The following is a 12,506-nucleotide window of genomic DNA, read 5'->3' as shown; positions in this document are numbered from 1 at the left end:
TCTGCACAGCAGGGGGTCTGACAGGACACACTGAGTTAATGATATTTACAACATTTAGGTTTGTCTGTTTATCTGATTTAATGTTGATGAGTTGAAATAGACAACACAGCACTACACACACACACACACACACACACACACACACACACACACACACACACACACACACACACACACACACACACACACACACACACACACACACACAATATGTGTCTAATTCAGACAGTTTAGATATTCCTTGGTCAGTATTATTTATCTTTCCGTTTTTCAGCTCCACTGTTGTGTTTCTATCCGTTCATATTGGCTGAACTTCACTCATTAAACTAGTTAACAGCTCTGTGGACAAGTGATGATGATGAAGATGATGAAGCTTGTGGATTCATTTATGTGTCAGTTGTTGATGATCAGGACACACGGGTGGCAAAAAAAAAAAACCTTCACAAAGTATTGTGTTTACTGTATGTGAGAATGATTTCAAAAGTGGAATCAGCTTCTATTCAATATAGATTTTAAATGATATCATTTATTTAAAACACTTTATTGGAGGAACATGTCAGACATGTCCCCTCCTTCCCCCCTGGGATCTGCACCCCTGATCATGAATGGTTTGAATTGAATCAGATGTTAGATTTTGGCTTTAATTTGCTTGGTTTGAATGGAATGTCACAATATCAATAAAGGAATAAGAAACATATTTTGGCCTCATGTTTTCTTACATTTCACTCATAAAATACTGTCTGTTTACCCATTTAGACTGGGAAAGAATCTGTGTCATTTTTAGATTTCTTTGGCTATTCAAAAATAGCAGATATACAAGCTCATAGCGCGGCACCGAGTGCCACGCTATGAGCTTGTAGATCTGCTATTTTTGAAAAAAGATTGTGAAAGTTTGTGCAAATCTTCTGAATATACATCATGTTTTAGAGTGAACATTTGTAACTCAAATCTTTGCTTCTGGGGATTCTACAAATGTCTTCTAAATCCTAGCAGTTTTTTTTTTAAATGTATGTTGCTATAATATCAGTGGTCCTCAAACTTTTTTATGTCAAGGACCACCCAAAATTATATGAGTTTGGCCGTGGACCCCCATCTCATCATATTTTGTCCCAGGGACCCCCCAGAATCAAAGATTTGAGTTACAAAATGTTCCATCAAAAATATGTTCAAATATTTGAACAAAAAATTGCAGATATACAAGGTCATAGCGCGTTTCTCGGTGCCGCACTATGAGCTTGTAGATCTGCTATTTTTGAATACCCAAAGAAATGACAGGGATGCGTCCCCGCATTGAATGTATTTATAGAGAAAATACAAGAGAAGCCAACCTCCACATTCATGTGTTTTTCCCCAGGTGTGCTGAACCATGTGTCCTGATGTTCAAGATCATTGGCCCCGATTCATAAAGCGATTTACGACCATATTTTGTACGTACCGGCATTTAGGACAAATCCTACACCTGCAGTCGGATTCATGAGAGTTTTTTGGTCTGTGTTTTGTCAGGTGCGCACGTTCTCAGGTCAGCCCCGAGGCTGTCTTACCATACATAATATAGACATGATGTAGATTCCACCGCTTTTTATTTATTTTCTAGGCTATCAGTTCCATTTAGAGCTGAATTATTAGGTCCCTCAGTGTGTTTGTCAGCGGGCCATCTGAGCCAAAGTGTCACATAATAATGAAAATAGGCTATCATGCTTTAATGAAACTGCGGAGGGACTGACGCACCAGTGACCGTGCTGCGGTATTAATTTGTAGGCTAATAGCCTACTGTAGTCTACTCTATTAGTCTATTATTTGCTGGCGGGGTTAAACCTTGTAAACATTACACATTACGTTCAGCTGACCCATCGCGCAATAGTGGGACTCGCTTCCAGACAGATCAGAATGATGTTCAAATTCTCTGTCAGTGTCAAGGCAATGCAGCCAAGTTTGGACGAGACGTTAAACTTCTGCTGCTCCGGTGTTGCCAGATTTTGTGAGAGAAGCCATATGAGAACTGTAAACCTATATATATATATATATATATATATATATATATATATATATATATATATATATATATATATACTGTATACATTGAAATGATATACTGTAGATACATTGGAGATAGCCGATCTACAAGCCAATCTACAAGCTAAAGCGCTTCGTGATGCGTTGTGAGCTTGTAGATCTGCTATTTTCAAAACAAAATCTTGAAATAAAATGTGGAATATTTGGAAGATTTTTTTAACATTCTAACAACACAAATCTGGTAAGGGGCTCCAGCTGGCACAAAACATTTTCAGATGGGGCTTATAGGGATAAATTAGCCTAGGCTACATATTAACTTGGGGGTACATGACATAAACATATTTGAGAACCACCGGTCAAAATAATTGAACAATTGTGAAGCAAGCCCAAATAATGAACTACACTTTAGAAACAAGCCCAAAAACCCGCACCCCACAGCTACCAATATTTACAAGCAACTTTACAGAAAAATAAGCCCAAATTCGCTTATAATAAGCGGACATGGCAACACTGTTCAGTAAAGTGACAGATTTGATCAGAGAGAAAATGCTGAGTCACGGTTCACGCCTTTTATGGTGCAAAATGGGGCGTGGAGCAATGTAAATGAACCTCTCGGGATTTTCACGCCCAGCTGGCTGTCATTATAATATAGACCTGGTCATACGCACGTCTCTGTGATATACGAACCCCTTTGAGAATTGTACGTCAGTTTGTGAGTACCAAAAATACGACCTCCTTCACGAACTTTATTTACCCCATATTTACGACCCTCGTTAAGAATCGGGGCCATTGTCTTTACTGAACTCTCCTGAACTTGAATACAGCGTTTTATGTTGAAAGAATTGTACATCATTATACATCACAGTTTCCCTGTGATGGGTGGACCTGGACCCTCTAGGGTGGTCTGAGGTGATGGGTGGACCTGAACCCTCTAGGGTGGTCTGAGGTGATGGGTGGACCTGGACCCTCTAGGGTGGTCTGAGGTGATGGGTGGACCTGGACCCTCTAGGGTGGTCTGAGGTGATGGGTGGACCCTCGTCCAACCAAATTAGACAATGTCGGTCCGCCACAGTCTAGGAAATGAATATGAAACACTGATGACATGCAATCATGTATATTAAGTAATGATTTATATGTAATCATGAGCAGGGGAGCAGATCTCATTACAACTTAGGAGGGAACCACAAACAAGGAATCTTCTCATCAATAACATCCCCAACATAGAGTTAACACTAGGATTTTAAACTAACTAATAATGTTCACAATGATTACAGTTTGTCTGACATTTGGTATAAAAAAACAAAACACCAAATCCATGTTCAATGCATGAAACAAACTATAATGTTATGATGTAAAGAATCCATTAGAGGTTGACATCACATGATTTAACTACAAACACATGAACATGAACACATGTTTAACTGAAGGTTTTACAAACATTCATTCTTTCACATTAATTCAAATCATTTGAGATTTGATTTTGGTAAAAGATGTACGAGCAACAACTTAAACTTAAACCCAGAATAACATATTAAAGCTTAATGAAACACTTGTTTACAATGTGTTCCTGCAGCATAACTAAACATAAATAGTCCAATAAATGTATTTGAATTCAAATGATTTGATAAATCTAAACTAAACAGTCAGATGACCTCTGCACAGCAGGGGGTCTGACAGGACACACTGAGTTAATGATATTTACAATGTTTAGGTTTGTCTCTTTATCTGATTTAATGTTGATGAGTTAAAACAGACAACACAGCACTACACACACACACACACACACACACACACACACACACACACACACACACACACACACAATATGTGTCTAATTCAGACAGTTTAGATATTCCTTGGTCAGTATTATTTATCTTTCCGTTTTTCAGCTCCACTGTTGTGTTTCTATCCGTTCATATTGGCTGAACTTCACTCATTAAACTAGTTAACAGCTCTGTGGACAAGTGATGAAGATGAAGAAGATGAAGCTTGTGGATTCATTTATTTGGCAGTTGTTAATGATCAGGACACACGGGTGGCAAAAACAAAACCTATTGCGTTTACTGTATGTGAGAATGATTTCAAAAGTGGAATCAGCTTCTATTACATATAGATTTTGAATGATATTATTTATTTAAAACACTTTATTGGAGGAACATGTCAGACATGTCCCCTCCTTCCCCCCTGGGATCTGCACCCCTGATCATGCAGTGGCGTCAGTTCAGCAAAAGCTAAGGTATGGCAAGGTTAGGGTTGCCAACTCCCAGAGATTAAAATAAGGGACACCTATCCTGGGCGCGCGGCGAAGCCGCGCGGCCCCCCAAAAAATTGGGGGTTAAACCACCCAAATGTAGAAAACTATGCAGTATACCTATAACACAATGGTCTTACACCATTAGGCTACTATTCACGATGTAATAATCTTTTAATTTTTTGGAGCCAAGGTATGGCACCTGTCCTACCTTGCCATACCCAATTGACGGCCCTGTGATCATGAATGGTTTGAAGTTCAGATGTTAGATTTTGGCTTTAATTTGCTTGGTTTGAATGGAATGTCACAATATCAATAAAGGAATAAGAAACATATTTTGGCCTCACGTTTTCTTACATTTCACTCATACAGTATTTTATCTCAACTGTCTGTTAAGAGAAAATACAAGAGAAGCCAACCTCCACATTCACCACATGTGTTTTTCCCCAGGTGTGCTGAACCATGTGTCCTTTCCATGTCCTACCTGAAGGCAGCGTTCAAGATCATTACTCCTTCAGAGTACACATGATCTTTATAGTCATGTGATCAAGATGGATCGGTTCGATTTTTCATATTCCATCCTGATTGGCTTAGATTGACATCTACAGTTTGCAGGAGTGGCCAGTTTTGAACAAAATGCCGCAAATCATGAACGCAGTGGCCGATTTTTGCAAAACGCATTTTTTTATATTACTCCTACAAATGTTGTCCAAACATCACGCAAATCGGTACACATCTCTTTAGTCAAGTGATCAAGACCGATCAGTCAAATTTTTCACATTCCAGCCTGATTGGTGAATTCCGAACATTGCTGGCCCACACTAACCTACCTGACCTGGCGGAGACCTGTGCTCTTTTGCCTCATCTTGAATGGGTGTTTCCTGATAAGGAGATATCGTAGGTGTTTAACTTCTCTTTATTTTTACTATTCAAATATCCTCTTATAATGTGGTACTTTTGCTTTCGAGTTACACTAAAATAAAGCAGTCATGTAGGCTTTTCCCCGCGAGACTCGGACGGGCTGCAGTCAGTCCTGTGGAGCGTCGGGTTTATATCCTCAACCCAGATTGTACATAACTAAACGCTACTGTATATACAGTAGGTGTTGGAGACCTCGCTGGCCATGAAATGATAACAGCGGCGCCGCCGCGCCGGTCTAAACTCCCGAAAATGCTCTCGCATAAGCGCTAGTATAAAACAGCAGATCTACAAGCTCACAACGCCTGCCGATGCAACTCGTTGTGAGCGTGTAGATCTACTATTTTCAAACAGCCAATGCAGCCAGATCTGCAATCTTATCTGAATGACTGTTAAAGCAGTTTGTTTAAATTAGTTTATAAAATGTTATATTTTCACAGGGATTATTTATTAGTGTGATAGATTATACATGTTGGAGTGGATACATGTGTTCAGATGCCTGTCAGACGGTCAGACAATGCTGATCTGCAGGTCTAGGATGGAACAAACAGGTTCAGCCAAAGACAACAACAGCCTCAGACCTGACGTGAGATCTGAGCGTGCGGTACGCTGAAGTCAAAGTCAGGATATATTGATAAATGCCAAAAGTTGCTGTGATCTCGCCGTACGCCCATTATTTGGTCTGCACCGCGTTGATAAATGAGGGCCAGTGTGCTGGGGCTCTGGAATGGTCCTCTCCTCTCCTGTCCTGTCCTGTCCTGTCCTCTCCTCTCCTCTCCTCTCCTCTCTTACAAAACACTTGAACCTTTTTATCAGCTTGACATTCAAAACAAACTTTATTCATATAAAATGTATGTAAACAAAACAGAGCTAAATTCAACAGAGTAATTTGGTGATTGATTGGATCTTCACTGTCTGTCTGTCTGTCTGTCTGTCTGTCTGTCTGTCTGTCTGTCTCCAGTGAGTCATCCAGTCAGTAAAGCAACAGTCAGTCAGTCAGTCAGTAGATAAGCAGTCAGTCAGTAAAGAAACAGTCAGTAGATAAACAGTCAGTCAGTAGATAAACAGTCAGTAAAGAAACAGTCAGTAGATAAACAGTCAGTCAGTAGATAAACAGTCAGTAAAGAAACAGTCAGTAGATAAACAGTCAGTCAGTAGATAAACAGTCAGTCAGTAAAGAAACAGTCAGTAGATAAACAGTCAGTCAGTAAAGAAACAGTCAGTAGATAAACAGTCAGCAGATAAACAGTCAGTCAGTAAAGAAACAGTCAGTCAGTAAAGAAACAGTCAGTAGATAAACAGTCAGTAAAGAAACAGTCAGTAGATAAACAGTCAGTAAAGAAACAGTCAGTAAAGAAACAGTCAGTAAAGAAACAGTCAGTAGATAAACAGTCAGTAAAGAAACAGTCAGTCTACATGCGGCAGGTCTCATGGAAAGCCTCCAGGGTCCTAAAGTCTCTCCATGTTGGAGGAAGTCCATCCTGAAGGAAACGCCCACAGCGCTGACAGGAGCCCTGGAACAACTTGATGTACGACCTCAGCCACGTCTAACACACAACATATACACAATATTACATATGAGTTAAAGTTCTCTACATGTTCACAACACGTCACACTGTCATCATCATCACATCAGCACTATTGATAACACTATTGATAACACTATTGATAACAGTATTGATAGCACTATTGATGACACTATTGATAACACTATTGATAACAGTATTGATAACACTATTGATAACAGTATTGATAACACTATTGATAACACTATTGATAACACTATTGATAACAGTATTGATAACACTATTGATAACAGTATTGATAACACTATTGATAACACTATTGATAACACTATTGATAACAGTATTGATAACACTATTGATAACAGTATTGATAACACTATTGATAACAGTATTGATAACAGTATTGATAACACTATTGATAACACTATTGATAACACTATTGATAACAGTATTGATAACACTATTGATAACCCACCATGAAGGAGCGGACCACCACATCAGAATGAATGATAACTGATCAGTAGTATTGATAACACTATTGATAACCCACCATGAAGGAGCGGACCACCACATCAGGCATCTGGGGCAGCTGGTAGTGGAGGAGAGCTGTGGTAGCGTGGTCCGTAACCTAGCAACAACACAAACGCATTTCACTGAGAGATAATCATATTCTGAACCATTCACCTCCAAAACATTTATATTATTGTCTCCGCCAGGCCGAAAGGCATGGCGAGAGAGTATGTTTTACCCCCTGTCTGTCTGTCCGTCCGTCCGTCCGTCCGTCCGTCCGTCCGTCCGTCCGTCCGTCCGTCCGTCCGTCCGTCCGTCCGTCCGTCCGTCCGTGTGTGTGTGTGTGTGTGTGTGTGTGTCCGTCATTCTGTCATTTTGTGTACAGCTAATCTCTGGCACCATTGGCTTGATCGCAGCAAAACTGTGGACACACACTCCCTGGACGCCAGAGCAGAACCTCTGCTCCAAATTTTTCACATGGGCCTTTTATAGCGCCACCAGGAGGCCGATTTGTGCTAACACATTTTTGGACAGTACTCCTACAGATTTTGGCCAAAAATCCCGCAAATCGGTACACAGTATCTCTATAGTCGTTAAAAGAAACGGCTCATTTCAGATTCTTCATATTCCATCCTGATTGGCAAAAATTGGCTTTCAAAGTTTGCAGGAGTACTCCGTTTCGAACAAAATGCCTCAAATGGTGAACACAGCATGCAATTTCTGTGAAATTCTGCACACACATTCCCATTAGGCAGAGGAAGAAATGCCATTTGAAAATGTTCAAATCAGCCTCATGGTGGCGCTGTAACAGGCTGATTCGTGTTTTTACCTATAACTGCACCAATCGGTGTAAAACTTTGTATGCACAAAGGCCAAGGAAAAACCAAGGAAAGGCCAAGGAAAAACCTTTGCCCTGCATTTTTCACATTTGCTTTTTATAGCGCCACCAGGAGGCAGACTTATGTAAAACACATTTTTTGATATTAAGCCTTCAAATTTTATCCAAATTTCACGCCAAGGTATGGCACCTGTCCTACCTTGCCATACCCAATTGACGGCCCTGTGATCATGAATGGTTTGAAGTTCAGATGTTAGATTTTGGCTTTAATTTGCTTGGTTTGAATGGAATGTCACAATATCAATAAAGGAATAAGAAACATATTTTGGCCTCACGTTTTCTTACATTTCACTCATACAGTATTTTATCTCAACTGTCTGTTAAGAGAAAATACAAGAGAAGCCAACCTCCACATTCACCACATGTGTTTTTCCCCAGGTGTGCTGAACCATGTGTCCTTTCCATGTCCTACCTGAAGGCAGCGTTCAAGATCATTACTCCTTCAGAGTACACATGATCTTTATAGTCATGTGATCAAGATGGATCGGTTCGATTTTTCATATTCCATCCTGATTGGCTTAGATTGACATCTACAGTTTGCAGGAGTGGCCAGTTTTGAACAAAATGCCGCAAATCATGAACGCAGTGGCCGATTTTTGCAAAACGCATTTTTTTATATTACTCCTACAAATGTTGTCCAAACATCACGCAAATCGGTACACATCTCTTTAGTCAAGTGATCAAGACCGATCAGTCAAATTTTTCACATTCCAGCCTGATTGGTGAATTCCGAACATTGCTGGCCCACACTAACCTACCTGACCTGGCGGAGACCTGTGCTCTTTTGCCTCATCTTGAATGGGTGTTTCCTGATAAGGAGATATCGTAGGTGTTTAACTTCTCTTTATTTTTACTATTCAAATATCCTCTTATAATGTGGTACTTTTGCTTTCGAGTTACACTAAAATAAAGCAGTCATGTAGGCTTTTCCCCGCGAGACTCGGACGGGCTGCAGTCAGTCCTGTGGAGCGTCGGGTTTATATCCTCAACCCAGATTGTACATAACTAAACGCTACTGTATATACAGTAGGTGTTGGAGACCTCGCTGGCCATGAAATGATAACAGCGGCGCCGCCGCGCCGGTCTAAACTCCCGAAAATGCTCTCGCATAAGCGCTAGTATAAAACAGCAGATCTACAAGCTCACAACGCCTGCCGATGCAACTCGTTGTGAGCGTGTAGATCTACTATTTTCAAACAGCCAATGCAGCCAGATCTGCAATCTTATCTGAATGACTGTTAAAGCAGTTTGTTTAAATTAGTTTATAAAATGTTATATTTTCACAGGGATTATTTATTAGTGTGATAGATTATACATGTTGGAGTGGATACATGTGTTCAGATGCCTGTCAGACGGTCAGACAATGCTGATCTGCAGGTCTAGGATGGAACAAACAGGTTCAGCCAAAGACAACAACAGCCTCAGACCTGACGTGAGATCTGAGCGTGCGGTACGCTGAAGTCAAAGTCAGGATATATTGATAAATGCCAAAAGTTGCTGTGATCTCGCCGTACGCCCATTATTTGGTCTGCACCGCGTTGATAAATGAGGGCCAGTGTGCTGGGGCTCTGGAATGGTCCTCTCCTCTCCTGTCCTGTCCTGTCCTGTCCTCTCCTCTCCTCTCCTCTCCTCTCTTACAAAACACTTGAACCTTTTTATCAGCTTGACATTCAAAACAAACTTTATTCATATAAAATGTATGTAAACAAAACAGAGCTAAATTCAACAGAGTAATTTGGTGATTGATTGGATCTTCACTGTCTGTCTGTCTGTCTGTCTGTCTGTCTGTCTGTCCTCAGTCTGTCTGTCTGTCTGTCTGTCTGTCTGTCTGTCTGTCTGTCTGTCTGTCTGTCTGTCTGTCTGTCTCCAGTGAGTCATCCAGTCAGTAAAGCAACAGTCAGTCAGTCAGTCAGTAGATAAGCAGTCAGTCAGTAAAGAAACAGTCAGTAGATAAACAGTCAGTCAGTAGATAAACAGTCAGTAAAGAAACAGTCAGTAGATAAACAGTCAGTCAGTAGATAAACAGTCAGTAAAGAAACAGTCAGTAGATAAACAGTCAGTCAGTAGATAAACAGTCAGTCAGTAAAGAAACAGTCAGTAGATAAACAGTCAGTCAGTAAAGAAACAGTCAGTAGATAAACAGTCAGCAGATAAACAGTCAGTCAGTAGATAAACAGTCAGTCAGTAAAGAAACAGTCAGTAGATAAACAGTCAGTAGATAAACAGTCAGTAAAGAAACAGTCAGTCAGTAAAGAAACAGTCAGTAGATAAACAGTCAGTAAAGAAACAGTCAGTAGATAAACAGTCAGTAAAGAAACAGTCAGTAAAGAAACAGTCAGTAAAGAAACAGTCAGTAGATAAACAGTCAGTAAAGAAACAGTCAGTCTACATGCGGCAGGTCTCATGGAAAGCCTCCAGGGTCCTAAAGTCTCTCCATGTTGGAGGAAGTCCATCCTGAAGGAAACGCCCACAGCGCTGACAGGAGCCCTGGAACAACTTGATGTACGACCTCAGCCACGTCTAACACACAACATATACACAATATTACATATGAGTTAAAGTTCTCTACATGTTCACAACACGTCACACTGTCATCATCATCACATCAGCACTATTGATAACACTATTGATAACACTATTGATAACAGTATTGATAGCACTATTGATGACACTATTGATAACACTATTGATAACAGTATTGATAACACTATTGATAACAGTATTGATAACACTATTGATAACACTATTGATAACACTATTGATAACAGTATTGATAACACTATTGATAACAGTATTGATAACACTATTGATAACACTATTGATAACACTATTGATAACAGTATTGATAACACTATTGATAACAGTATTGATAACACTATTGATAACAGTATTGATAACAGTATTGATAACACTATTGATAACACTATTGATAACACTATTGATAACACTATTGATAACAGTATTGATAACACTATTGATAACCCACCATGAAGGAGCGGACCACCACATCAGAATGAATGATAACTGATCAGTAGTATTGATAACACTATTGATAACCCACCATGAAGGAGCGGACCACCACATCAGGCATCTGGGGCAGCTGGTAGTGGAGGAGAGCTGTGGTAGCGTGGTCCGTAACCTAGCAACAACACAAACGCATTTCACTGAGAGATAATCATATTCTGAACCATTCACCTCCAAAACATTTATATTATTGTCTCCGCCAGGCCGAAAGGCATGGCGAGAGAGTATGTTTTACCCCCTGTCTGTCTGTCCGTCCGTCCGTCCGTCCGTCCGTCCGTCCGTCCGTCCGTCCGTCCGTCCGTCCGTCCGTCCGTCCGTCCGTCCGTCCGTGTGTGTGTGTGTGTGTGTGTGTGTGTGTGTGTGTCCGTCATTCTGTCATTTTGTGTACAGCTAATCTCTGGCACCATTGGCTTGATCGCAGCAAAACTGTGGACACACACTCCCTGGACGCCAGAGCAGAACCTCTGCTCCAAATTTTTCACATGGGCCTTTTATAGCGCCACCAGGAGGCCGATTTGTGCTAACACATTTTTGGACAGTACTCCTACAGATTTTGGCCAAAAATCCCGCAAATCGGTACACAGTATCTCTATAGTCGTTAAAAGAAACGGCTCATTTCAGATTCTTCATATTCCATCCTGATTGGCAAAAATTGGCTTTCAAAGTTTGCAGGAGTACTCCGTTTCGAACAAAATGCCTCAAATGGTGAACACAGCATGCAATTTCTGTGAAATTCTGCACACACATTCCCATTAGGCAGAGGAAGAAATGCCATTTGAAAATGTTCAAATCAGCCTCATGGTGGCGCTGTAACAGGCTGATTCGTGTTTTTACCTATAACTGCACCAATCGGTGTAAAACTTTGTATGCACAAAGGCCAAGGAAAAACCAAGGAAAGGCCAAGGAAAAACCTTTGCCCTGCATTTTTCACATTTGCTTTTTATAGCGCCACCAGGAGGCAGACTTATGTAAAACACATTTTTTGATATTAAGCCTTCAAATTTTATCCAAATTTCACGCAAATCGGTACACATGATCTCTATAGTCATGTGATCAAGACGGATCTGTTTGATTTTTCATATTCCATCCTGATTGGCTAACATTGACATGTCATGTTTGCAGAAGTGGCCCCTTTTGAACAAAATGCCGCAAATCATGAACGCAGCGTCCGATTGCGGTGAAACTTTGAATGCACATTTGCACTACGTTGAGGAACAAATGCCACCCTTTTAACATTGGCCTGTTATAGCGCCACCAGCAGGTCAAATTTAGCAAAACACATTTTTAGAACAAAATGCTTCAGTGTCCGATTGCCGTGCACGGCCTAGGAATAAATGGCACCCTTTTCACATTGGCCTATTATAGC

General features: G+C 40.5%; 2 protein-coding genes across 2 annotated transcripts in view; both read right to left on the bottom strand.

Annotated features, from left to right (window-relative positions):
- Nucleotides 1–12,506, bottom strand: part of LOC308089538 (uncharacterized protein) — a 126,361-nt gene that overhangs the window by 103,301 nt on the left and 10,554 nt on the right. The gene's annotated exons all lie outside the window — the stretch shown is intronic.
- The window catches only part of LOC308088269 (mediator of RNA polymerase II transcription subunit 27-like), a gene marked incomplete at its 5' end in the record, with an annotated part of 7,022 nt that continues 4,957 nt past the window's right edge, over nucleotides 10,442–12,506 (bottom strand). The window contains 2 exons of the mRNA XM_080432670.1: nucleotides 10,442–10,636; nucleotides 11,178–11,255. Coding sequence (XP_080288796.1) covers nucleotides 10,502–10,636; nucleotides 11,178–11,255 — 213 coding nt within the window. The 3' untranslated portion in view covers nucleotides 10,442–10,501. The remainder of the gene's footprint in view (nucleotides 10,637–11,177; nucleotides 11,256–12,506) is intronic.

Source organism: Gymnoscopelus braueri, assembly GCF_963280865.1.
Source record: "Gymnoscopelus braueri genome assembly, chromosome: 7".
In the NCBI taxonomy this organism is placed as follows: Eukaryota; Metazoa; Chordata; class Actinopteri; order Myctophiformes; family Myctophidae; genus Gymnoscopelus; species Gymnoscopelus braueri.
This window is presented reverse-complemented; position numbering and strand designations above follow the sequence as displayed.